The sequence below is a fragment of the Podarcis vaucheri genome (genome assembly GCF_965113315.1).
Source record: "Podarcis vaucheri genome assembly, chromosome: 2".
In the NCBI taxonomy this organism is placed as follows: Eukaryota; Metazoa; Chordata; class Lepidosauria; order Squamata; family Lacertidae; genus Podarcis; species Podarcis vaucheri.
This window is the reverse complement of record NC_138760.1, coordinates 48,002,743-48,030,362: the sequence shown is the minus strand read 5'-3', so window position 1 is coordinate 48,030,362 and position 27,620 is coordinate 48,002,743. Positions and strand designations below refer to the sequence as shown.

Sequence of the window (27,620 nt, the reverse complement as noted above, 5' to 3'; positions counted from 1 at the left end):
TCCAAACTTAGCAAACACAAGAGAGAGCGCTTAAGTCTGCTGCTTCACTGGACTGCACTATATAATCTACACCACCGTTTCCCAAGCTGAAAACACATAAAATAAATTGTGGGATTTGGGACAGTTGCAAATCAGTACTCAAAATGGTAATCAACAATTCTGAGTGTTATTGCCATCCCTCATCAAAATCTCAAAGCTCTTTGGCTCATTAAAGACTTTGATCTGTGAGTGGAAAGAGGTTGCTGTTCATTGATCTCCCTTACTGGAGTGTAATGGCTGGAGTAGGAGTGAAATGATCTGATCCAGCCTGCTTAAGAGTGTACAGCTGAACACATTGCCAGTTCTATCTATGCTGACCCTTGAAGAGGGGGGTTGGAGGGGAGGCAGAGAAGGTGATGGATTGAGTCCAGTGTCCCTCTTCTCCACACAAAAATTAGAGCCAGCAGGACCGGAGGAGCACTAACCATGTCTCTGGGGGGAATGGATGTGTGCATTTTTAAGCACAGCAGCACATGTGCAACTTCCTGGCGCATGCAGAAATCTCTGATTCGGGCCCTGGTGCCTGGTTAGGGTGGGGTGGTAGAACCTCCATATGGCCTATAAAGAATTAACCAGGTATAGCAGCCATATGTGATGAATGTCTCTCTCCTTATCCATTATTATTGTTGTGATTTTTCTTAAATAATCATATTAGAGCTATTTTCATTGTGCAAAGTGCTTTCCAGTTCTCCTCCTTTGCTGTTTCTCCCAATTCATCTAATGAATAGTGGGCTTTATTTTAAAGAGATCTATGTATTAAAATGAAAAGGTTCAGCGGTTTTATATTTTGCAGATACATGGATATATGGAAATCTTTGTTTGGTTTTTATAAAATTAAACAATTATTACATAAGACAACTCTGATCCAGGCTAAGTTCTGGGGGACTAATGAAGGGACTTCAGGGTGGTGGTGATTAATGAGCACAGTTGACAGTGAAGGAGAAATTCTGGATGCAGAAAGAGCCAATACACACAGCCATTAGGAGTGTTGAGGAACTCAGGTTCGTCTCCAGTCCTGTTGAATTCTGTAGGGGGGGGGAGGAGAGGGGGCACTATTTCGCCCTTTGCCTGAGGCAGCAAAATGATTTGGGCTAGCCCTGCTCTTCCCCTAGTATTGAGATTCAGCATTTTCACTCCTAAAGTAAACAAAAAATTAAAAAACACAGAGATCAGAGGCAAGCAAGAAGCACCCACCTCTGGAATTAGCTGCCAGAAGAATGTTTTCACTCTGAAGGCCAGGACAACTCTTCCCATAATAATCCTCACTACTCCTTGTTGGCTAAGGAAGGATGGAGATAACTTCAACATCAGGCCTTTCTGCAACACACCATGCAGCATCTAACTCAGGAGCTGCAGCCCGCAAATACAATCCAAATTAGTTTGTCCACCATCAGGCTGCACGCTGTGAAGATGGCCCTAAGGCAAGTTGCAGGTCTGAGCAAACATGAAAGAAAATGCTAGACATGGGGGTGGGCAGTGCTAGATAATATAGTGCTATATTAAGTGTTTTGTTTTCAGCTGATTTTGGAAAGCAGCTCTCAGAAGTAACATGGTGTAAAATATAGCAGGGTGTGTAAGCCACTTGGACTCTGTTGTCACAAAGCACATAAGCTGATGACATGTTGATTAAAAGCAAAGCAAAGCAAAGCAAAAAACAACAACCAGAAAGACTTGTGGCACCTTGAAGAGTCTCCAGTTTATTGCAGCATAAGACTTGGCGGACTAGAGCCCAGTTCATCAAACATATATTGCATGGCTATAGAGAAAACAATTGTGAACAACTGGGCCAAAAGGTCATGAAAGACAAGAGATCATGAGACAGAAATTCCTGATCTGAATACATAGGATTAAACTTACTGTACTCATAAATTCTAATCCAGCAATTTCACACTGGAGTCCTCGTAAAAGTTTTTGCTGCTGTTAAATGCTGGTGACTTTCAGGTTGGCAGCAGTGTGTCCTGAGAAAATGAAATAGTATCTTCCCACTAGCTTATGCTGCCTTAAAAAAAATATGTAAGCATTGTGCCCATTTATTCTTAACTGTGGGTCCTTGCTTATTTGTCCTATGCAGACACTAGGAAGGCATTGTTGGCAGCTGATACCGTACCATACTTCAAAAAGTAAAAACCAGGACACCCCAAAAGTTGTTGACGAAACCCCCAAAATTGTTGGGCTTTTTTTAAAGGAACAGTTCGGGCTGGTTCCTTTGACAAAATGCTGTGTTCAGTTGCTTTTTCTTCTGGGTCTGTCCTGTAGTAGATCATTCCAGCCTTTCCAATTCTGTCTCTTCATTCTGTGGATATTATAGTTTTTAGAACGCCTGAGGCAAATCTTTTGGATGAGATCACTGTCTGAGGAACTGGAACAAATTCTTCTTTCAGAGGGCTACAGTACAGATAATGGATGGGGAGACTGTGGCCCTCCGGAATATCCTCATGGTGCGGAAACGGGAAAGGGCAACCGCAGGCAAGTAAAGCTGTGCAGGCCTGGCTGGTGCTCCTGTCAGTACCACTGGCAGACAGTGAGCCTGCTTGGGGATGGGGAGGGTGGGCCAGCCCGGTCTGCCAGGAGGGGCCCGCTTAAGGGCCCCTTTGACCCAGGCAGGGTCCTGCAACCCGGGTCGGCCCCTGCTCGAACAACTCTTTTCAGTAAAACCAGTTCACACGTTCAGGTCAGAAGGGGGGTATATCCGCGCACGTGTGAACCAGCCCCATGTGTCCTCTTCTGACAGTAGCAGGCTCGCTATCAGCGCTCCAGCAGGCGGAGGGTTAACGCTCCCCCCCCCCGCGGCTGAATTACTATTAACCAGCTGCCACATGGGCGGGGGCGGGGCGGGGGCCATAATAGCTGCCGGCGGCGCAGCCGAAGACACAATTGATCCGCGCAGCGCCAGCCTCTCCCCGCGAGAGTGACATCATCCCTTCCAAACCCCAACCGGCGCTGCCATTGGCTGTCCAGGTAATTGAGAGGGGCATTTCTGCTCTCCCTCCCGCCCCGCCCCTTTCCCCATGCCTACTTTGTGCGTCTCTGGCGCTGCTGCTGCCGCCTCCTCCACTCCGCCTTCCTCCGCGCCCTCCGGCCACACACGCCCAGGGCAGGCGCCGCCGCCGCCGGCAGCAGCACCAGCAGCAGCGACGCCCAGGCCGGCCGGCAGCATCCCCTGCACGGAGACAAAAGCCCCCCAGGGCTCCTTCGCTTGCTGGAGCGGCCGAGGGACGGTTGGCTCGGCTTCCCGGCGCGCCGCGAGCGAGCGAGCGAGGTAACAGCCGTCGAGGGGGCGCCGGGAGTTCCGGCGGCGGGCGGCCCCTGGCCGGAGCTTTGGGAACTGCGCGCGGAGCGGAGAGGGTCTGGGCGGCTCTCCTCTCCCCCACGGCTGGGCAGGGCGGGTTGCTTCTCTTCTCTTCCCCCGGTTTCCCACGTGCTGGGGGTCAGCTTATTGGGGGGCGCGTGGGGCTCCGGTGCACATGGCGCCGGCAGGTGCAAAGCGGACCGAGCGAACAGCCCTGATCTGGAGGGGCGGGGCGGGGTGTTGGCTTTTTTGTTAGGCTGGGCAGTTTTTGAATGGATCCTCCCGGCCAAAGGGAAGACTAGGAGCTGGATCCCAGGCTCTTCTCCGGGCTTCGTGAAGCCTTCGGGGCAGAATCTGCTGTGTTAGCCTGTTAGCCCCGTCCCCTCTCCCTCTCCGACCAACTCGTCACCCTCGGAGAGGGGAGCTGCACACTGCATTTGCTGTACCCGTTGGTGGCTATTCTTGTTGTTGCACTTTCTCTGGGTGCAGTAAGCAGGGCATTTTTTCCTTTTAAAAAAAGGCGTGATGTGAAAGGGGTTTTTTTCCCCAGCAAGCTGATTGAAGCGAGCTAAGGCTACAAGTGCATTAAAAGCGTCGGTACCGAAAAGCGAGGTTTATATTATATATAAACAAACAAAATACACAAAGCCTCCATAATGTCAGGGGCCACAGGGGGAAGTGGCTCCCATCCCTAAAAAGTCTCGCATGAAACCAGGAGGGACCAATTCCTAAGATCTGCAGGCCCTTTCCTTTGTTAAGGGAGGGATTTGCAGTGGTGATGAGCTACCATCTCGTATGAACACACAGCCCCACCCTGTGCTTCTTTGTGAGAGTGAATAGGCTTTCCCTGGTATTGCTGGATGAATCCATTTAAAAGATAAAATGAAATTGAGGCTGCCTTTTTGCAGGAAAGGCAAACTGAACCAAATCTCTCTTGGCTGGTTACTGGAAGAACAAATGTCAACTATCTCACCTTTCATAGGGTCCCATGTAGTTGACAGTGGACAAAGGGGTTCCTTTCTCCCCCTCCATCACAGTATACATGTAAAGGAGCCTGTCTCTAAAATGGAGAGAAAGTTTGTATTAAGGCTTTGTACTCAACAGAAAAAGCCTTCCCCCCCCCCCGCCCCCGATTAGCTCCTCGCTAGGAAACAGGCTACCCCTCCAAGAAAAATCCCACAGGAAATAAAGTAAAAATATGCGGATGGGGGAATTCAGGTGAGCTAGCGGCTTTTAGATGGATGGCTGAGATATGCAGAAATGGGCTAGTCTAGAGCATGGGTAGGCAAACTAAGGTCCGGGGGCTGGATCCGGCCCAATCGCCTTCTAAATCCAGGCTGCGGGTGGTCTGGGAATCAGTGTGTTTTTACGTGAGTAGAATGTGTGCTTTTATTTAAAATGCATCTCTGGGTTACTTGTGGGCCATAGGAATTCGTTTATTTTTCCCACAATATATAGTCCGGTCCCCCGCAAGGTCTAAGCCGGACAGTGGACTAACCCCTTGATGAAAGCTTGCTGACCCCTGCTCTAGGGGAAAGGCAAAGCCTTTTTGGGATTGAGATGAATGAATGAAACCCTTTAGGGCAAGGTGTATGGACCATTTGCTAGTGAAAGGATGTTGCTACAGAAGTGTGCAAAGGAAGGGCAGTGCATGAACACTGAAGGATAAGGAAAATCACTGGTGAAGTAAAGTACTTCAGTTATAAGATGGAAATAAGTTTGGGGAGTATACATCAAATCAGGTGAGTTTTTAAATGGGAGAGATGTCTGCTAATCTAATCACCTACCTAACCTAACAGGAAGCAGAAGTCATGGATGATTGTGTTGGGGGGAAGATAATGGATTGGGGTAGCTAAGCAGGTGTAACTGTGTCTTTACACACTGATGCTTCTAGATCGATCTCCCTGGTACGTACTTTGTGTAATTAAAGCGGATCGGCAAGGTTGTAGCTGGGGAACGTAATGGCCATCTCCAAAACCAGAAGAGAAATTATAGGCTTGCTAGCAGAGCTCTTCCTCCTGGGACAATAATTGGAACAAACAAAAACACAAAAGTGAATGGGTGACTGTTGGAATGATCTAACTCTCTTGCTTTGGGGGCAGGGGTGGAGGGGCTGCAGCTCCCTTGCACTTCTTTTGCCTTCGAGGGAGCGTTGTGTGTCTAATGTAGCTGGAAAGTTTGGGAGAATGTGCAGCAGCATTCAAGGGCTAGAAAAGCAGCAGGTTTTCCCATGGGCCTGCCTTGGGCTCAGATGTGGACTGAAACATATGCTTTGCAGCTTTGGGTGATGCAGAATTATAAACATGCCAGGATGTTGTGGTGGGTTATAAACAACCGAACAAGATATTTGAGACAACTGAACGGTACTCATGGTGGGCAGTAGAAGGGTGGGGGAAAAGTGTAAATACAATTTTGGGCAGGGTGTGTGTAAGAGAGATTTCAAAGAGTTCAACTGTAGCATGAACAACACTTAGCTCTGCTGGGTTTTAAAATGTCAAGTTGTATTCATTAACAAAACAATATGGAAAATAAAAATTGGAGGCTGGTTATGACTTAAAAGTTAAATGGCTACCTTCTGTGATACTCCAAGGAACGGCATATGCAGTATATGCATATATAAGGGATTTTGGAGGGTACACACTTTCAGCAAGCAGAAAGTGAAACTGAAACTTGACCATGCAGGAGACAAGAAGGTCAGGAGAAACCAAAGTACAGTATTAAAACAAAAGGACCTCTTAAGATAATAACAGGGCGGGAGGGCAAAAGTTTCCTATCAGAACTGTTTGGCAATAGCTGATATTGACTGGGAAGGTTATTTACACGGAGAGGTGTTGTGTCAAGTGTGACTTAAGGGGTTGGTCCCCAACAAGTTCATTCTTGTTGCATTGAACAAATGTGCTTTTTTGCAAATATGGTGCTGTTTGTGCATCTTTCTCTCCCACATCAAACAGTGGGTTAAAAGTTAACCATTCTTTTCAGCATAGGAGTGGCTAAATGTCCTGGATGTTCAGTTAGGGCTTTAAAACAACCAGCTGAATAAGCAAATATGGGTGAAGACTCTACCCATAGCCCCCTCATTGCCTTGTGCTCTAAGAGCAGAATGGAAATGACCCTGGGAACTGCCTTCAGGATCTAATAGCTGTCAGCAGTCACTGAAGCTTTCTGCATATGGCTTCTCTAGAGTGGGCAGAAGGTAATGTGATCTGCTGGTGGACCATTGGGTGCCCTAGGATATAGGTGGAAGAGCCTCTCTAAGTCAGTGGGTGACTTGAGACCTATCTACCTAAGTCATCTCTGTCAGTTCATGGGCAGCGGGCAAAGTATTCTATGACACTTATTGCCTGGGAAGACTGTGCAGAGGCTGCCAAGGGCCAGTTAGTCTTTCACTTCCTGCACAGGAAAATAGATCATTGGTAGTGTCAACGTTGGACCACGTGGCTTGGCAGCCCTCCCCTTGTCTTCTGCCCTCTCCCCTGGAGAGGAGTGCTATCATGTATTGTGGCCTCTGCAGCCACAGTTCATCACACTTCTGCTCAGGTGCAAAATTACCACTGGCAACAGGGCTTGGTTGGTCCCAAACCTGCTGTGCAAACTGCATCAGGTGCACCCAAGGTTCTCATAAGGGGAGCTCTCCCGACCTGGTACCCTCCAGTTGCTTTCGGCTTCAGCCAGTGTTCTGTGCTGGCAGGGGCTGATTTGTTGGCGGAGGCTGCTCTCGTCAAATCAACCCAAGATTCAGTGCATGGCAGTTGCATAAGGCCTTCAGCTCTTTTGTATGCTACATGCCAATCCTGGATAATCAATGTGGATAAACCTTGCATTTTAAATAGGCTCCAAGCAAGTGTGTGTAAGTGCGAGGCATTTTCTGAAACAAATTTGCATCTTCTGTTTTGCTGTTCACCTTGTCTCAGAGGCACTTCAACTTTCCCTGTAAAGTTTTGAGTCTCTCCTCAGTTTAGAGGCAGGAATTGAACTGTCTTCAACAAATCCCTTAAAAAAACCCAACCCACCCTCCAAAGCTAAGACATGTTTAAAATAACTTCCTCTCTTTTGTCATACTGAAAAGGGCTTTGATAGGAGATCTAATTATCTAATAGTATGGCTCTGAGCTGCCTTGGTTTTGCGGCGTAGGATTTATTGTTGAATATAAATTTCAGCTACAGTAGTGGTTGTAAATTTTGTAGTGATCTTTTAAATGCCTTGACGGTCCATTGGATGCCATCTGGGAAGAGTCCTCCTTTCAAGTTATACTCTCTCTTGGCCTGTCCCTGCCAGCTGCTCTTCCACCGATAAGTTACTTGGGAAGGCATAGGGAGCAGAGCATGGTGAGGAATATCCGGTTCTCCTTCTGCTGGTGGATTTGGTTTTCTTTCTCACCACATCCCCCAAGCTTGAGTGCTCTGTGGTTTTGATGGAACACATTTTTTTCTTTTCTTTTTTTGCTGGGAGTGACGGAACCCTTGTTGCAAAGTAGACAGCTAAAATAGTTGCCAGCCATGGGCAAATGCTGCTTTCTGGGCGGCAATGTTCCTGATTTGTCACTTTGCTCTACAAAGGGGACTGCACAGTGGCAGAAATAGGGCCAATCTAATGAACAACACAACATTGGCCTTGTGACTCTAAGGTGGATCCTATCAACGCAACTGTTGCTTGACTGATCTGATTTACCAGTAAGACTCCAACATGTGGCAGCTGCCACTATGACTTTGGCATCCCTAGAAAATTAGTTTTGTACTGCGTGGATGTTCATGCTTTTCTTTGCAGTCCCCCAATGTAGAATCCACCTCTCTGAAAGCTTTTGGCAACAAGCTGCAGATAGCTTCATGTGACTAGATGGCCGCATATGAATGCTTTTGTGTATATAGTCAGTGCTGGCTTTTTGCATCCGAAGCAGCTAGGTTCAGCTTGCTGAACCAACGGGATGTGAGAGTCATCTGCAATACTACACACAATCCCCGCAGAGCTTCATTGGGGTGGGGTTCCACACAAAGTGTTGGTGGTCCTCTTTTTCAGGTCGCAGGTGAAAACGGAGCCCTGCACCTGGCCTAGCGGTTCAGAGAGATACGGACAGCCTGCCCAGTGTCAGTCGGTGCGAAGATGGATGACAATGGCGCTGCTGGTGGAGACCCAGCTCCACGGCTGAATGGCGTGGCAACGGCCAGTAAAGGAGCCCGGGCTGCCTGTCCACCTGCAGCAAAGCAAACACCCAGCAGGAGCCCTCGGGCTCCAGGGCAAGTCCCTGGCAGGAAGCAGCCAGGAGCCCCTACAAGTCGTCCTCCTACAGTTCCTTGCGGCGCCCCCAGAATGCTCAGCAATGGAGCAGCCAGGAAGCCGCCTGTGTTGCAGACGAAGCAGCCAGTGGCCAAAGCCAGTGCTGCCACCAACTTGTCTGCTAAGGGGGCAGTGAAAAAGGTCATGGGGGACAGACCCAGCGGGCCAAAGACTTCAGAAAGGATCGGTCAGGAGAAGGAGGTGCAGCAGAAACCCACAAAAGTGGAAACGCAGGTGACGGCTTCAGGTATGGATTGCCAGCCTAACTCCTCAGCAGGGGCTTATTAAAGCTGTGCTAAGCCCCTTAAGACATTGCATGGCACCTCTGAGGTTTGTTCCTAGACATGCTTGTCTAGAGAAGGCTGTGATCTGGGCCAGGTTCTCTCAAACACAGCTTAACTCAATGCTAACTTCCCATATACCCTCCCTCCCCAAATTGGGCCAAATTTTGGGAACAACATGGAACTATGTGGCTAACTAAAGGGTCCTTCCTCCCTGCCCCCCCATCTAAAACCCCCTAGTAATTTGTTTTTCTAGGTTTCCACTTGTATACCTTGCAAATATGTGCACAGGCCTGGCTGTGATAATCACTCACCATGTACTCAAACCTGATAGAGAAATGAGGTTCCAGGACCCTTCCCTGTTCTGCTGGTAGCTCTTTCATGCTTATCCAGCTAGGGTCTTCTGATCGTTTGTTCTGTGCTTTAATCAGCTGTTTACTTAAGGCAAGTATCTTCTTTGCTCTTTCTGTAGCACCAAAGGCAACTTCCACGAAAGTCAAGAAACCCGAACAGACAAAGCCCACCAGGTATGGAACGGAGGAGCACAGGGAGCTGTGAGTCAGACCACTGATCCATTCACCTCAGCATTGCCAACACTGACTGGCAGCATCAGTTCAGGGTCGCAGGGAGGGATCTTTCCCAGCCCTGCCTGGAGATGCTGGGTATGGTACCTAATACAGTACATGCAAAGCATGTACTTCTGTCCCAGGAGCAGTCCTAGGAGGCAGGCCAGGCTAAGAGGGTGACTGACCTGAGTCCAGCACTGTCCACGGGCACCACAGTGGCTGTTTGTCATCCTAGTGCAGGTGTGGGGAACCTTTGGCCCTCTGGACGTTGCTGAACTACAACTCCCATCATCCCTGACTGTTGGCCATGCTCGCTGGGCCTGATGGGAGTTGTAGTTCAGCAACATTGAAGGGCCCAAAGGACTGGTGTCCTAGTGAGTAGATGCAGCCCTGCTTCCGTTAGAAGGAAGTCAGAGAACAGTGGGATGTGGGTCTGCAATGTGATGAGTGATTGGCGGGGGGTGGGCTGCCAGCTTCTTGAACACCATCATAGCAACGACAAAAACCGTGCACCTCCCACTTAACGATGCATCCCATAGATGACCCCATGTACTGTTTTTGTGGGTCTGCTGCGAGTCCTACCTTTGCAGTCTCTGAACAGACTGATAGGGTGCGCTTAGCAACAGTGCAGTGTCTGAACCAACTTGACCGAAGTGTAGTTTCCATTCTGATTCAGGAAAATGTGGCCCACAATCGCCTTGTGTACAGTGCTTCCCCCACTGCACATTGGAGCAGGCAGTTCTCTGCTAAAAGCGATGGTTACTGAAGCAGTCTTTTGAACTGTGCTGGCAAGTACTGCAGAGGCTGCCCTGCCTAGAGTAAATACCAGTTTTGGTGATGTGCCACACTTTACAAAAAAAGGAATCGGTTTAATCATCTTCACTCAGCCACCTCTTGAGAAATGAGTGGTCCTCTTAAGGCAAATCTACAGGCAGAATTTTGCCCCATTGACTTCCTTTGGGGTAACCTGTACGGTGTACCAAAAAGAAAGCAGTGGGCAGAGAAATAGCAGTTGTAGAGATACATTTACCTACTTTTAATTTGCTTTTATGCATTTCCTCTTTTAATCTTGGAAATGACTGGAGGCAAGGCCCGGAGAGTCGGGGGTGGGGATATTCTCCAGGAAGGTTCTGCGTTTCCCCAGGGCTCTGATTTGCATGTTGTAAACAAGTGGAGGAATGGGAAGCACGGCTAATTTTATGTTTCCTCCCCCCCCCCGCCGCCCCACTTGCCTTGAGGATCTGAAGCCCAAGGAGCGGCTAGAACGGAGGAAGTGATCTGATTTTTTAAATCTATTTTTTTATAGCTTTCTCACTGGAACACTTCTCTTCTCTTGACGGCTGGCATTTGTCAAGGATAACCTTGCCACTCTGGTTGCAGCTAATTGCCAGAGACTTGGAAGTGCTAGCATTTGTGCCAATGCACCAGCATGCTGGCACCAATGGCCTCTGTGTGTTGGAAAGGCTTGAGCTACAGTCTCTCTCCCCTGCATAATCTTGTTGCTTTCTGTTTCAGAACTTGGTTGCCAGGGACCAAGAATTCAACTGCATCAGCCCTAAACAGACCACCAGCCAATAGCACCGCAGCCAACGGCAAAAGTCTGGGGAAACCTAAGCAGGCAGTGCCAGCTGCTGGTCAAGCTGTAGTAGCGCAGCAGAAAAGCAGTCCGGCTACACAAAGAGGTACATGTGAAGATACATAGGTGGCTTATGGGAAGGCTGAGCCTTCCACAGCATAATGCAGAAAGGGAAAAGTTCCACTTTCTGTGGAATCTTGGACATGTATAGTTGGGGGGTAACAAGGAAATGAGGAAATCTTCACAAGAGTACACAGCATACATGCATCTCATGAAGTGGGCTCAAGTCTATGGGCTTTTCCACACTGCCCCTTATCTTGCTTTGTTAACCCGGGGAAAGCCCCTCTTTAGCGCTTAGTCAGTGCAAACAGCAATCAGGTTTTCTTCAGATTGCTATTTGTTCCTATTCCAAGCTAAAGAGGGGAAACTGCTCAGACCCGTGCTTTCTAGGCATGGGACAAGTCCTATGAAATGTCTTTAAGGTGTCATCACTTTTGCTGCATGGACTAACACAGCTGCCCCTCTGGAAATTGAGACATTTATATAGCACTTCTATACGTCAAGAAACCCGCATAACAGTATCTAGTTTCAATCCTCTGAAGATAGGTTGGCATTTCCATGTTGCAAGCCTCCAGTTGAAAGCTGCTTGCTGAAGCCCACCTAGTGGGTTCATAGCAGAAGTGAGATTTTAGTTAGGGGCTTTCTGAGAGTGAGAGCTGCCACCTTAGTTGGGGGACTATACATTCCACCAGCCTTCCTCAACGTGGTGCCCTCCAGAGCTTGTTGCACTTCAACTCCCATTGGCACTAGGCAGCACGACCAGTGACCCAACATGGTGGGAGTTGCAGTTCAACATCATATGGGCACCAGGTTCGGGAATCCTGCATTGCATATCTGCATTAAACTATAGCTAATGGTGCCTTATTTCAAAGGGGGTTTGAGGTGACCCAAATTCTGGCTCCATAAGGCATGGGGTGCAGCAGTTGGAGATTCCTTTAGTGGTTCATAGCGAAGCATTCCTAGTGATGGTACTGTGGCTTTTATGTTGTTTGGTTTGAAACCAGGTGGCAGGCATAAAATGGGTAAATGTTTATGGCTTTGGAGCAGAATTGCAGCTGCCATGAGAATCAGACCTTCGGCCGCTTAAATCTCCCAGCATGCATTGACGCACGTTGCGAGAGGCTCAGCTTTGGCAATCGCTGCAATGGACTTAAAATACTATTTCTCATTCCAGATGCTTCCAGAGCTGTCACGACCTCAAAGGCCCAGCCTTCAAGATCAAACCCTGCTGTGAAGATGCCGCCTGCCCCCTCCAGGCACCCCAAACTCCCAAGCTCCAAATCTCAGTCCGAGCAAAACCTCGGGCAAAGGAATGCGGCCGCCCTTCCGAATACCAAGCTTTCGTCGAAGAAGTTCTCGGAGTCCACTAAGCCCAGAACTCCTGCCAAGGCGGCTGGTGGGACTTCGCATCCGCCCACGCCACAAAGAGCTGCTGTCTCTGCTTCCAAGGCTTCTCCTGCAGGGGGCAGTCCAGGCAAGAAGCCCCCCAAGAAAGATGCCCTTCCTAGCCAAGAGCAGGCCCCCTCTCCAAAGAAGGTCCAGAAGGCCAAGGAAGGGCATGCCACGGTGGGCATTGGTGAAGCAGAAAGCATCTCCATAGAGGAGGCAGGGCCCATAGAACAATTAGACCCTGCAGCAGAGGTAGAGACTGTTTCCTTGCTAGACTCCCAAGAGGCAGTGTCTGAGACCTGCAGGGTGGAAGCCGTGGCGACTGAGCAGTTGGAGCCAAGGGGCTTGGAAGGGGAAGACTGGGCTGGACACCCCAGCCTGAAAGTGCTAACTCCAGCCGCTCTTGAGGCACCCCTATCCTCGCTTGATCAGCAAGATGTGACGGTCTCTTCCTCGCCCACCGAGATGCATCCAGCGGTCCTTGTCACACCTTTGGCTTTGTCCAGTCCAGATGATGTGAAGGACTCTTCCTCTCCTAGTGAGATGCATCCAGCAGTCCTTGTGGCGCCTCTGGCTTCATCTAGCCCACAAGATGTGACGGTCTCTTCCTCTCCCACTGAGACGCATCCAGCAGTCCTTGAGGCACCTCTGGTCTCTCTGCCTCCGCAAGATGTGAATCATGACGAGATCTCTGAGGTCCTGAACGTCCCTGGTGATGAAATACTGGGCTTGCAGGCAGCTTGCACTTACGAACCATCTCTTCCTGTTGATTCGGGGCTTGCTTCCCAAACTTCAACACTGGAATCTTCCCAGACTAGGCAGGCAGGCGCAGACTCTGAGTACTTAGAGGAGCAAGTCTTTCCGCGCCTTGATGTTCCAGTGGCTGTTGAGCAGCCGCACTTACTGCTTGACGCGGAAGAGCCTTGTGAAGGCATAAGCCACCTCTCATCACCCGGCACGCCGGTGTCCACTGGGGAAGATGTCCCCATGCCAAGCTGTGTAGAAGGATTTCATTCTCCCGGGTCCTTGGTTCCACATTTTGGGTTGCTTGGAAAAGCCCAAACTGCCAAACCTCTGGCACAGGCAGCGGAGGTGTCTGTCCTTACAGCGGAGCAGCCCTCCTCGTTCAGCCAGGCAGGTCCTCCTCTGGAAACTATGGCAGAGCCTTGGGCAGCTGAACATGAAGTGATGGACGAGGTCCTAAGCCTGCCTCGTAGCCCAGAGGTGGAGCGGCAGGTGGACAGGGCCCCACTGGAGGCAGAGACTGAGAGGCTGAGGAGGAGCCCACTAGAGCTTGCAGCTCAATGTGGTGACGTAACACAGGAAGTGGTCACTTCTCCACAGGCTGAGAGGCCACACACAGCTGCCATTTATACCGAAGATGAACTCCTGGAGCCTCCGCATGCAGCAGAACCTTCTGTAATCGGTGAGTTTGTTCAGGACCAGGCCCCCGTCTCTCTCCAGACCCCTGAAAGCTTGCTTCCCACAGAATTTGCTGGAGAGCCTCCTGTAGCCCACAGCGACCCGTGCAGTTGTTTGGGTGGACATCCCATAATTGGAGGCCCTGTGGATGATGATGATGATGGTGGTGGTGATGATCCAATGCTCCTGGAAATGTGTGTGGGTAACCTGAACAGAGAGGAGGCTCCTGCAGGGGAAGCTCCAGGCTTCTGGCCCCCTCTCTCAGGGGAGCTCTCTCCGAGCGGTGTGGCTCAGGTGTTGGTGCACAAACCCCAGACCCTGCCCCTGAAGAGCCTTGAGCTGCTGCAGGAGCCTCCTGCCCAGCTCCCCGAGCTCCCCGACTTGCTGCTGAGTAGCACAGTGCTGACCATGAGCCAGTCCCCAGAGAGGGGAGGCTCCTCTTCAAAGTCCAGCACTTTAAGCGGACCCGATTTGGCAGGCAAGAGTAGCAGCGAGACCAGCACCCCCGAGGAACTGCTGGACTATGACAGCAGCTCCGGGGTGGAGTCCAAGTCGGAGGAGAAACTGGAGCAGACCTGCCACCAGCTCCTGAGCCCCCTGGAGGACCTGCCTGGGGAGCTGGACCTGGGCATCCACATGGAGAAGGGAGACGATGAGGCGGAGACCCTGCCTGCTGACGAAGTCCTTGGCGACCCGCCCACTGAGCCCACCGTGTCCTCCGAGGAGGAAGCCGAGCTGGACGCCGATCTCCTGAAGGACCCGGGCTTCGCCAAAACAGCCGTGTGCCTGTCGACGTCTTTCCCGGGCAAGCCGTCCTTGCCCCACTCCGTGGAGGAGTCTGACGAGCCGGGCTCCGGCGACGCCGGCACCGAGACCCCGGCCTCCACCAACTCTGCCGCCTCTTGCGACGTCTTTGGCGCCTTCCACCTCCACTCCACCGACAGCTGTGGGAAGAGCCCTGGCCTCTCTTCCCTCGAGAGCGAAGAGGGCAGCAAGGACCAGCTCCCCAAAGAGACCGGCAGCAAGGCCCCTGTGGATTGGGAGCAGCACTCCTTGCAGGCCTCGCCAGCCCCCCAGAAGACGCCTGGAGGGCAGGGGGAAGAGTCATCCCAGCCTTTCACTGCCACTTATAGCTTGGCTGCAGGTAACGTATAGAGGAAACCTGCCTTGTCTGTGTCAAAAGTGCCAACCTGTGGTATCTCAATGTGCAATAGTACCCTGTAGGGAAGGAAGACGGCCCCTCTCCTTCCATGTGCACCTGTTCCATCTGTGTTTCTAGCCAAACAGGCATACTTTTTTTGTCTCTTTGTGTTTGATACCTCTCTCTCCCCCCCCCCCATCTCGACAACCCCTTTTCTTCGCGGGAAACTGTGTGTATTTTAGCGTGTTTTCTGAGAAGGGTAAACTTCTTAGTCTTGATATGTTGAATAAAGCATCACTTTGTCTATCTGATCTGGCCTGTCTTGTTTTTCCAGGAGATCTGTTCCCTACTGTTTTGAGGTGGGGGGGTTGGGGGCTTGGAGAGAGCGGAGAGCCCTAACTGAACGCGGCTGTAAGTGGCTTTGCTTCCGAGATCTCGCCAAGGACAGTCCACGTATTTTTCAAAGTTGCTCAGGTGTTAGGGACGCAATGTGGAGCCCTGTCATTGAGCGCTGCCTCTTGTGTGCTGTGTTGCTCAAGTAGCCCAGAAACCTTGGTTGGTTTTGCACTGGGGCAAATCTGACTGGCATATTGGCAGCAGTGAATCATGGGAATATTTTGCAGAGCTGGGTAGAATTTTAATCCATCAAGGTCAATACACTTTCCTAGCCTTGTTCAGCAGCCCTTGAGCCTAGTAGTTGTTTCTAGTGACCTTGGAGCCTCCCTGTGCCTTGACGGTTATTTTTTTTTATGGGATCCCATCACCATTTGCTTCTCTCTCATGAACTGGATGAAGCCCTGCCAAAAAAAGGCTCTGCAGAGCATTTGGTGGGGAGGGGTTATACTTATGGCAATCTTCAGGCTAGTCTTGCAGGCAGCTCCCCTAAAGCGAGTCTCACCTTATCAAATATAAGAGGAATTGAAATTCGAACAGGCCTCTTCTAATGCAGCTAGCAGGGAGGAGAGCTTTCTATAAATGGGACTGAATACCATGGAAGAGGGCAAAACCCACTCTCCTGCTCCAGAGGCCTGGACTAGACCTAAGGCTTAAGTAGCAGGAGAAACCTGTTGATGGCAAGGACCAGTTAGGCAGCAAACCCAATTATCTAGGGGGGTGGAGGTCTTTGAGCAGAAGCTAGGCACCCCTCTGCTGGAGATGTTTTATTTTTTTTTTTGCATATAATTTTTTATTAAAGGTTTTTCTTATGATCTCATAACATTCCATTTACACATCACATAATTCACTTAATGGACCTCCCTCAATTCTCCTGGTAATCATCCGTAATTGTTTCTTCGTCTACGCATTCCTAATTATTATATCACCTTTAAATAAATTTTTCTATCTACCTTTTCTTTTTTGCAATATTCCTTAATTTTTTCACAAAGCTTCTTTAAAACATACTAGCGTTATATGATCCTCACATACAGTTTCCAAATACTCCCTAAATTTTCCCCAGTCCTCCAAAAACTTGTGGTCTCTTTGAAATCTGATCTTTCCCGTTAACTTATCCAGTTCCGCATAGTCTGTTAGTTTTGCTCTCCATTCTTCCAAAGTCGGTGTCTCCTGTTGTTTCCACCTCTGGGCCAGTAGGGTTCTCGCTGCCGTTATTGCATACTGAAAAAGTTTTCTATCCCTCTTATTTATTGCATTCTTGGTTACTCCTAGCAAAAAAAATTCTGGTCTCTTTACAAAATTATACTTCAACATTTTTTTTAACTCACCATATATTGTTTCCCAGAACCCCTTTACCTTTCTGCATTCCCACCACATGTGCATAAATGTACCCTCCTTCTCTTTGCACCTCCAACATTTATTACAAGTTTTGTACATCTTTGCAAGCCTAGCAGGTGTCATATACCATCTGTACACCATCTTCATAGTGTTTTCTTTCAACGTGATACATGCCGTGAAGTTCAAATTTTCAGTCCATATTTTTTGCCATTCCTCTAATTCTATACTATATCCCAAATCCCTGGCCCAGTGAATCATTACCTCTTTCACCTCTTCGTCCATTGTTTCCCATTCCAATAAAATTTTGTACATTTTAGATATTATCTTATAATCGTTATCAATAATCTCTGTTTGGAATTTCGAGTCTTTTTCATTATATCGTCTCTCTTTTATCTCCTTTTTAAACATTTCACTTATCTGAAGGTATTGCAGCCAGTCATAAACATATTCTTTTACTTGTTCGTATGGTTTTATCCTCCATTTATCCCCTTCTTTCATGACCAAATCATTATACGTTATCCAGTTACACCCCATATTAGTTTTCTTAATAGCTATAGCCTCTACCGGAGAGAACCAATGTGGGACTCCCCTTTCTAATATGTTTTTATATCTGTCCCATACTTCAATTAACGATTTCCGGAAGATATGGTTTTCAAACGATTTGTGACCCTTTTTCTTCTCTTTCCATAAATGCACGTGCCACCCGAATCTAATATCAAATCCCTCCAGATCCAATAGCTTTGTATCTTTCAATTTTATCCATTCTTTTACCCAGCAAAGACATGATGCCTCATAATATAACTTCAAATCTGGCAGGGCAAAACCTCCTCTTTCCTTTACATCCGTCAACAATTTATATTTGATTCTTGGCTTTTTGCCCTGCCAGATATATCTTGATATCCATCTTTGCCATTCCTTAAAGATCTTCACTCCTCTTAGTACTGGGATCATCTGAAACAAGAATATCATCTTTGGCAACACGTTCATTTTGATCATTGCTATTCTACCCCAGAAAGATAGTTTTAGCCTTCCCCAACTCTCCAAATCTTTCTTAATTCCCTGCCATACCGGTACATAATTATTTTGAATTAGGTCAATATTTTTAGTTGTTATCCATATGCCCAAGTATTTCACCTTCCTAACAATTTCGATACCTATTTGTTGTTGTAATATCTCTTGCATTGTTTGGTCCATATTTTTTGTTAAGATCTTTGTCTTCCCCCTATTTAACATAAAACCGGCCACCTCACCAAATTTTTCAATTTCCTCTATCACCTCAGTTGCATTATCCGTCGGCTCCTCCACCATTATAACCAAATCGTCCGCAAAGGCTCTAACTTTATATTCATTGCGGCCTACTGTCACCCCCTTTATCTTTTTATTTTCTCTAATTGACTTCAGAAGAATCTCCAGCACCATGATGAACAGCAGTGGCGAGAGCGGGCAGCCCTGTCTTGTGCCCTTTGATATTTTAATTTCTTCTGTTGTCACATTATTCACTAACAGTTTTGCCCTTTGGTCCATGTATATTGCCTTCATTCCATTAAGGAAGTCGTTTCCCATCTCCATGTATTCCATATTTTTTAGCATAAAGTCCCATGATATGTTGTCGAATGCCTTTTCGGCGTCGACAAACATTAACATTGCTCTTCTCTCATTGTTCGCTGTCAAGTACTCCAGAATGTTTATTATATTTCTCACATTGTCTCTCATCTGTCTTCGTGGAAGGAAGCCTGTCTGGTCTTCGTGGATGATTCCTTGCAAAACCTTTTTTAATCTCTTTGCTATTATTCCTGCGAAGATTTTATAATCGGTGTTTAGCAAAGAAATTGGTCTATAATTCTTTACTTGTGTTAAATCCGTACCTTCTTTTGGAATAAAAGTTATATATGCTTCCTTCCAGGTCTCTGGAATCTCCCTCTCTTTTAAGATATTATTCATTGTTTCTTTCAGCGGTGTTATCAAAATTGTTTTCAATTCTTTGTAATACCTTGCTGTGAAGCCATCTGGTCCTGGGGCCTTCCCGTTTTTCAACTCTGATATAACCATCTTGATTTCCTCTTCGTCTATCGGGGCATTTAACTTATCTCTTGCTTCTGTTGGGATCTTTTGCACCTTTTTCTCTTTTAAGTATCTCTCTATTTTCCTTATGTTATTCTTTTCTTTTTTCCTATACAGTTGACTATAAAAGTCCAAAAATCCTTTCCTGATGCCCTTAGGGCTAGTTATCTCTTCGTCCCTTACTCTGATCTTATTTATTGTACTCTGTTCTTTCCTTTTCTTAATCTGCCAGGCCAGCCATTTTCCAGATTTATTCGCAAATTCAAAATCCTTTTGTCTTAATCTTTTAATATTCCATTCCACCTCCTTATTTATTATCATAGCAAATTGGGTTTGCAAGGTCTTGATACTTTGTCTAACTTTCCTATTGTTCGGATTTTTAATTAACTTTTGCTCATATTCCATAATTTGTTTTAGTATTTCTTTCTTCTCTTTCTCTCTATTCTTCCTTTTAATTGAGTTTTGTTGTATATAAAGACCACGCATCACCGCCTTGCTTGCGTCCCACACTATACTCATTTTCGTACCCTTATTACAGTTATCTATGAAGTATTCATTCATTTTCTTCTGTGCCTGTTGTACAAATTTTTGGTCATCAAAAAGGCTATCGTTCATCCTCCATCTAAACGTTCTTTCTTCCAGGCCTTTAATCTCCAATTTAATCGGACTATGATCTGAGATTACTCTTGGTTCTATTTCTATCTGGAGGGTTCTTAGGCTTAATTCATTTGATATCCAGATTTGGTCAATTCTCGACATAGATTGATTTGGTTCTGAATGATATGTGAATTGTTTTTCCTGTGGATGTCTTAGTCTCCATATGTCTACTAAATTACAGTTTTTAATCATTTCAAAAAATGATTTAGGTAGCTTCCCTTCTTTTGATCCACTCTCCCTCAACCTATCCATTTCGATTGAAACCACCCCGTTCATATCTCCCATCATAATTATTTTTTGGTCCACATATTCCATCAATTTTTCCTCCAAGTTTTTATAAAAATCAGCTTTATTCCCATTAGGTGCATAAATTCCAACAATTATTATTTTTTCACCTTGCCAATTAATTTGTACTGCAATAATTCTTCCTTCTTCGTCCTTAAAGATTTGATGCGCTTCTATTTTGTTTTTTATATATAAAATTACTCCTCTTTTCTTCCCCTTATCTGAAGATATAAATTCGTTTCCAAGCCTTTTGTTTATCAAAATTCTCCTATGCCGTTTTGCCACATGCGTCTCTTGCAAACAGATGATATCTAAGTTTTTTTTCTTTAGAAATTGTTCCACCTTATTCCTTTTTTTTTTATCATTCAGTCCGTTTATATTCCAGTTCCATAATTTTAATGCCATCTTATCTTCTTTTTTTGTTTTTTTTTGTTTTCAGTTAATAGGAATACCTTTCTCTTTAGTTGAATTCCTTATAATCCCTCCTCTTCCTCCTCTTCCTCCTCTCCCTCCTCCTCCTCCCGCTCCTCCTCTAATCCTTCCCCAGCCTTCCTCCTCTCCCCCACATCCTTCAGTCCCTTCACCTCCACCCCTCCTACTGCTCCTCTAAGCTCTTCTTCCTCTTCCGTTAATAACTCTTTGTATTTTCTTTGGAATTTACCTATTTCCTCTGGTCTGGTTATTCTATGCCTTTTATTTTTATAAGTGAATGAGATTCCTTCCGGAAACTCCCATTTGAATTCTATATTATTCTTTTTGAGAATTTGCACCTGTGGCTTATAGGGGTCTCTCCGTTTCAACAACCTAATTGGTATATCTTTAAAGATGATTATGTAACTACCATCGATACATAATCTTTTTTCCCTATTTTTTTGTAACACCATGTTTCTCATGTCTCTGTCCTTAAAGACTATAAGACAATCCCCTGGGAATTTCCTTGCCTTGGTCGTCTTCACTTTTAGTCTAAAGACATTCTGTATTGTGTTCGCGACCTCCTCTGTTTGCCACTCCAGCCATTGTGCCAGTTCTGTTAATAGTTTTTGCCTAATATTCTCTCCTTGATTCTCTGGTACCCCCCTCAGTCTTAAATTAACTTCCCGCTGCCGAAGTTCATTCATGGAGATCGCATCCCACATTTCCTCTTGTATTTTGTTGGTTTCTACAAGTCCTACTCTAATTTTGTCATCCTCACGCTTTAACTCCTTCATTTCCAGTTTTGTCCTTTTCATTCCTTCTTCTAACACCTGGGTTCTTTTAGATACCTCTTTAATTTGTCCTTTCAACTCACTCACAGTTTCATCTATTTTCTTATCCATTTTCCCAATCTTTGAATCTACCTGCTCAATTTTTGTTTCCAGATTTTTTTCACTTTGCCTTATATCTGCGAACATCTTTAATATTTCAGATCTAAAATCTGTTTCTTGCTTAGACCCCTTCCTTTCCCCTGGTGTCCCCCCATTCCCGCCTTTCTTTGGTACATGAGACATTTTATACCGAATTGTCTTACTACGTTAATTAAATGAAGTAAAAAGCTTATTGCAATAATCAAATTACCCTTCTCCAATCTAAACGTATCAGTCAATTTTACAATGTTTTCCAAGGCTCGGAACAATATCACACAATATCAAGTCTATTGGTGCCTTCCAATTCTTTAGGATTCCATACACTTAATATTAGTAGGTTTATAATGAAGTAATTCAAATAGTCTTAAGTGAAGTCTCATGGAGATAAATTTAAATAGGAGTCCAATTGCCACCAATTAGGCTATTCCACCAAATGTAGTATTCCCACAAACCAAAGGGAGAGTCCAGAGAGGTCAAGGGAGGAGAGAGTATAGTTTATAATCCTTCTGGGGACTTCCCCAATTTTAGGTCTATTAAATGGACAGCTCAGTTCTTCTTGCCCCCAAATGGGCTATTCCTTATGAGGTTTTTTATTCCAAAAGTTATTTTGAGTTCACTTTTTTTCTTCTTGCCCCCAATTGAGCTGACTCCCAAAAAATTCCAAATCGTCAAGAAAAATAAAAAGAAAAAAGAAAGAGAAGAAGGAGTCGATTGTAGTTTCTCCCCTGTCCACCAGGGGTCTAGTATCCAATTAACGGAGGAGTGACAGGGAAGAAGGAAAGGAAAGAGCGAGAGAAGGGAGGAGAGAAATGAGAGTTTGTTCAACTTCTCTTTTAGTTTTTGCCCACCGCTTCTTCTTTAGTTTTGCCCCCAACAAATAGAGGCTTTTATCAAATTATTAAACTTAGGTAGAATATTCGGAGGGCTTAGCAAAGGCGATATCCTCTTCCTCTCCCCGCTGGTATTTCAAAGCGTTTGTAATGGAGACCCAACTTTCACGAAATGGAGACCTCCGTTATGCAGAGCTTCTTAAGTGAAACTAAGTTTCGCGTCCTTCCCCCTGTCGCCGGGAGGGCTAAGAAGAAGCCAAAAGTAGCAAAAAATTATCTCTTTGCTCTCCCTCTAAATTCCTCTTTTTGTTAGTTACTTAGTATCTTCCCATACAGACAAAGGGAATTAGAAAGGAGAGAAGAACTTTGTCCGCTAGCGTCACTCGCATTTCTCTCTGCTTTGCCTATTCCTTGCGTTCAAAATGATTCCAGGTAAAAATTGTGCTCTTTTTTCGACTTCTTTTTTACCCAGCCTTTCCTTTGATAATATCCAAGCCGTTTCTCTCTTTATTAGGCTTGAGTTTCCTTTTCTTTGAGAATCCAGCCTTCTCCTACAGGCACGGGGCTTCGCTTTTTCCGGAGACAGCCATGGTTTCCCTCTGCCCGCTTCTCCCCCCGCCGTACTCTTCGCTCCGAAAAAACGGAGTTACCTGACAGCCGAGAGGTCCGCGTTTAGGCTCTGCGGGAACCTGTGTGTCTGGACACCCACCAGACACTTTTCAGGGGACCACTGCGCCCTGTGGAACCCCTATTTTCTCCGGAAAGCTCAGGATCCTCCCGCAAGGAAGAAATCCCCGCCTGCGCTGGTGTCGGGCTGAACCGGAAGTCCCTGCTGGAGATGTTTTAGCTCAGAAATTCCAGCATCAAGCAGGGGATTCTATGGTCCATGAGACACCCCCCCCCCACTATAGTCCAATGAAGTTGGCTAAGGCAACTGATCTAGGCAAACCAGCTTTGTTACAGTTGTAATTTTGGAATATGAGACCTTAACCTTGTGACCTTCTGTAGGGTGGTAGGAAGAGCATAGGTTGATCTCTTTAGAAGCGATAGGTGTAGTGAAATGGGGGAGTGTTCAAACTAATTGCCATTCTAGGGGGAGCAAAATATGTTGAAATCCTACTGGACTAGCAAGGTCACATGCCGAAAGAAGCTTGGGTCCCCAGTAAGAATGATTGGGTGTTCTGTTTTGTCAAAAGAATGGCAGAGCTGACTGGCAACTTAACTACAACTTCCTTGATGGATACATCTTTCTGCTGCTGGTTGGCTTTTTAAGTAAAATGGTCAACCAGGACTCCAGAAAATAATTGCCCACCTGCCCAACCTATCATCTTGAGAAACTCGGGAGTGGGTGTCTGACAGGGACCATGAGTGGATGGGGAGTTGCTTGGGAATCCCAAAAGGCAACCCTAGCCAGGTCCCCCTGCAATTCTTACAGCTGTTGTATGTCCATTAAGCTGGCCCCATATCTGGATGGGACCACACTAGAGGGAGACAAAGTAGGGGATCTGAACAAAAGGGTTCTGCACAGCCCAGGCATTGCAATGGTGGTGGGTTCAGCCAATAGATAACAGCAACCTTTGAAGGCAGCTCTTGCCAGGCTGAGAAGCATCTCAGGTTTTCTTTTTAAAAAGAAAGAAGTAAACCCAAGCTCTCTTCCCCTGCTCTCCTGTTGTGTTCTTCTTGTCTGTCACTTCCTCTTTGTTCGTCACCACCCTACCCTGAGGGCCACTCTTTCCAACCCAAGCTCCTTGCCCTGTTTGTAGGTGACAATGGGGCTGGCCTGCCCTTCCCCTGGGGACCCTGTCCGTCAGAGATCCTCTCCACTATCTATGAAGTGGAAAGTGGCGCTGAGACTCCTGGCCCGGACGAAGAGGACGGGAGCCGCCATTTGCGCGCTGCGTCCCGAGACCAGGCTCTTCACCTAGGAAGCATCCAGGCCACAATGGTGCAGCAGCTGATCAGCCGGACGCTGCTCTTCTCAGCGGAGGCCCCTTCCGGGGCAGCTGGGGGGAAGGGGGCGCTGAGCAGCGAAGCAGAGATTGGCAAGTGGACCGAACTGATCTCTCCTCTGGATGAATCGCGCGCCAGCATCACTTCTGTGACCAGCTTCTCCCCAGAGGACATGTCATCCCCGCACGGGGACTGGACTGTGGTGGAGGTGGAGACCTTCCACTGAATTTGTTTCCTTGGAAATGGAAAGTTTCCCTTGGGCATTTTGACTTGTTTCCCCCCAACATCCTTCCCCTTAGGTACGATCCAGCCACTCCTGTAGGGACTTCAGAATCTAGTGTTAGCCAACTGCGGGGGTGTTCCTCCTCCCATTCTCCTGATCTCTTGGGCAGCTAATGAGAAACACTATGTGAGATGATGGCTCTGTTGGCTTTTACCGTAGCTTAGCCACTGTTTTGCCACTTGCCAGAAAGTGCAAATTCACTTTTGAGCTGCTTTTAGCTCACTGGACCCCCTCTACATTTTGTTTGGGTTTTCAGTGATATGGGGCAGCTTCTACACTTGAGATAGTCCTGCGCAACTTCGCCTGGTAAGTGCTGGGGGGGGGACCACACCCCTCCGCTTTTGGTTGACATAGCAATACTTTCTCTACTTGGCTGGGGGCTGCCCCCAGCCGTAGATAAGCAACTGTCTGATACAGCTACTGATGTGGCCTTGGAGTTCCACATGGATTTATTGGCAGTTAATGGCTACAAAAGCTGGCAGACCTTTCCTAGGTTGGCAGAAAGTGTTCACGTGCCTCATTTCTCATAGCTGACTACAGATACAGGGAACCCTTCTAAAGCAAACTGCTTGCTCTTGGGAGAAAGGCGTTTCTACCTCTTTCCCCTGAAAGAGCAACACATGAAATTGCCCCTCCAATGACATAAAGGGGGGGAGCATCTACAAGTGAGGAGGAACTGCTCTGTCTTTAGCCATTTCTGTACTTCTCAGGAGCGGGTCATGCCCCAAGTTTCAAAGTATTTGGTGGGAGGGCTTGTGCTGGTATGTGGTTTGCCATCTAAGTGCCCATCAACTTGGTTTTTTTTACATAGACATCTGTACCCTGTCCAGGGGAAAGGATAATGAGAATCTCTTTGGGAATTATTCTGCTCGGGAATTGTTTGGTACAGAGTGTCTTCTTCCTGGGAGCTTGAACCCAAAGTTCAGCAGTATAGAGAAGTGGACAAGATTGCAATGCCGATGACTGTGCTATCCTGTCTCCGTATTGGCACAACAGTAGCAACCTGCAGGTTTCCTATGGTGCTTTGCAGGGATAGTTGTGCCATGCCCAGGGACTTCCTTTCTTTGATGATGGACAAATGCAACTGACACTTTTTGCTGTGGGACTCTGCTGTAACAGACTTTAATGGCGATGAAACACTGCATCTTTTTTTCTAGTAAAGGCCTCCTAGCATTTGCTGGTATTAAGTGGGAAAAAATTACTGCCAGTACCCCACATGCCAGTTGTGGGATAGAATGTCCCATCACAGGGATTTTAAAAATAAAAAAAATTCTCCTTCACCTCCGCATACTTGGGCACGTAGCACAGGACCACTTGCTAGAGAAACTCCTGAGCAGTGCAAAGGTAGAAATGCCTTTGAGGCATTACTTTCCTCCATTTCTGCCTGCTACAATGGAGATGGCAGAATTTAGGATTCTTGAGTCAATTACCTTGAGAGATTAGTGCTGCTAGGAAAATGTTACATGAGATGGAGAAGATTGTTTTCTAGGTAGGGACAAGGCGTCTATGTTGGTTAGCCCTTCCTTGCTTGTGGGGCTGAAAGTGCCCAGGCATTACAAATTGCTATGGTGGAAGTAGCCCAACTGTGAAACCTATCATCTGCATGGCAATATGGTCCTCCTCTTCCATGCATTCAGAAATGGTTTTCCTCTTGGTAACTCTTGTCCATGCAGCTACATGTGCCTTGAATGCAGGGTTTGGGATGTATCTCTTAAAACTCGATGGAACTGTAGCTTTGTGTAGTGATATCATTGGAAATGGAGCCTTATTAACTGTAACAAGGTGTGTGGTTTCCCGCCCCCCTTCTGAAGTTTGCATGTGTGTGACTGCTTTTGTAATGTAGCACATTGTTGGTGATAAATTATGATAGATTTTTCTTAGTTTCTTAAAATAAAGATGAACTTGAGTTTCCGCTGTTGTGTCCATGTTTCAAAATGGGGGGGGGGGCTTATAGGTTCAGGGTGTACTGTATTTATTTCCTCAAAATAGGTTTCAGTTCTAATACAATTTTGCACTTGTCGTGAATTGCTTTCTTCATCTTCCCTAAAACACTTTCCCTAGCAGATTCACCTTAATATTGGCGCCTAGACTGGTTCCTTAGATGACTGAAATGCATGGTTCCATGTCAGGCCTGAATCCTGTATCCAGCTCCAAATTCTACATTTGCAGTGTACATTTAAGACTTGCATATACTGGACAGTAGTTTGGGGTTGGGGTCTTGCATGATGGGTGGTGCAAATTGCTTCAAAATTAGGTACCAGTTCAGGCCTGGATAATAGATTTACCGGTAACCATTTGAACTGCTAGCTCTGTACTCTTCACCTACCCTTATGAAGCATGGGACAGGTGGCATCTTCCTTCTGTTAATGGAGCGCTCTACTATTGTAACCACAACAAAATTGGTTGTTGGTAATGATGGTTAGCCGGTTCTTCTGTGTGCTCAAGTAAAACTACAAAGTAGAAGCTGCTGGCACAGTTCTGCTGTGTCTATTATGTCATCAAAAGGATATGGATGGGCTTTAAAAGATGCAGTCTGCACACAGTGGCCAACACCAACACATTCATCTCTAGCCCCCGTACCTTAAAGCTTGGTTGAGGTGCAGCTGCAGTTTGCATACTGAAAGGAGAGACTTTTATTTAAGAGCCTGCTACTTGCTGTGCCATCTCTAACTCTTCTAAGTTGAGTGGAGAAGCAGCACCTTGATAACTGGGAAGGTAAAGAATGTAACAGTCCAGGCCTGGGACAGGCAGGGCATTTGGCTGCTTATTTGTTTTTACCACAAAACAAGGGGATTTATAAAGCAAATCCTGCAGAGAGAGCACTACACTGTTCCTGCTGTAGTTCACAGAATGATTTGCTGTAGCAAAATGAGGTAAAGGGATGTATGTTTACCTTTTAAGTGCCAATGACTTAACTGGTACCCTCAGGCTTTATAACTTGAAGTTTTACTCAGGAAATATTTGGTGGAAGTCAATATCACTCTTCCAGCTGTTCAGATAGAATCATCTCCCTCTCCTCGTGTGTACTATTCTGGGAGTTCTGATGCACGCACACCTTGCCAAAATAACCAATTTTTGGGTGTGACATGGTGTGCAGGGGGAAGCTTCTGCTGAGGGGCTGGTTAGGTAAATCCCATCCATTGAAATTTATCAACCAATCTTAGTCACAGTCATTCATTCCAATGAGTGTACTCTTAATGACATGTTGGAATGGCACACTAAGTGGTCTCAAAAGTGTCATAGCAGCATATATTTTCCCTTGAGTTCCTGTGCAGATTCTCCAACCTACCTACATCCAAACCAATACTATAAAAAATGCTATACCAAGTATGAAGTTCTATTTGTAAGGTGCCTATCATAGCCTACTTCCCATAATTTGTATTTGTACAGCTGGACCCCCTATACCTTACCCTAAAAAAATTGGTTGTAGCAGGATTTCCTCCAGG

At 46.6% G+C, this 27,620-nt stretch overlaps 1 protein-coding gene across 7 annotated transcripts; it reads left to right on the top strand.

Annotated features, from left to right (window-relative positions):
• Nucleotides 1-2,982: 2,982 nt before the first annotated feature.
• Nucleotides 2,983-26,057, top strand: PRR36 (proline rich 36). Of its 7 annotated transcripts, none has more exons than XM_082213627.1 (6): nt 2,983-2,997; nt 8,342-8,846; nt 9,353-9,434; nt 10,962-11,128; nt 12,257-15,037; nt 23,705-26,009. In XM_082213627.1, exons 2-6 carry the CDS (start codon nt 8,426-8,428, stop codon nt 24,115-24,117), a joined length of 3,864 nt encoding a protein of 1,287 aa, XP_082069753.1. In that variant the 5' UTR covers nt 2,983-2,997; nt 8,342-8,425; the 3' UTR covers nt 24,118-26,009. The 7 variants fall into 7 exon arrangements, with proteins under 7 accessions (XP_082069753.1, XP_082069756.1, XP_082069757.1 ...); XM_082213630.1 differs by lacking the exon at nt 2,983-2,997 and adding an exon at nt 3,067-3,298 and having other exon boundaries at nt 10,962-11,044; nt 23,705-26,057; XM_082213631.1 differs by lacking the exon at nt 2,983-2,997 and adding an exon at nt 3,068-3,298 and having other exon boundaries at nt 9,353-9,407; nt 10,962-11,044; nt 23,705-26,056.
• The last annotated feature ends 1,563 nt before the right edge of the window (nt 26,058-27,620 follow it).

Coding starts and splice junctions, on each gene's coding strand:
- PRR36 (XM_082213626.1), top strand. CDS start 8,426: ATGGATGACAATGGCGCTGCTGGTGGAGACCCAGCTCCACGGCTGAAT. Junction 8,847..9,352: donor AACGCAGGTGACGGCTTCAG/GTATGGATTGCC, acceptor CTCTTTCTGTAG/CACCAAAGGCAACTTCCACG. Junction 9,435..10,961: donor ACGGAGGAGCACAGGGAGCT/GTGAGTCAGACC, acceptor TTTCTGTTTCAG/AACTTGGTTGCCAGGGACCA.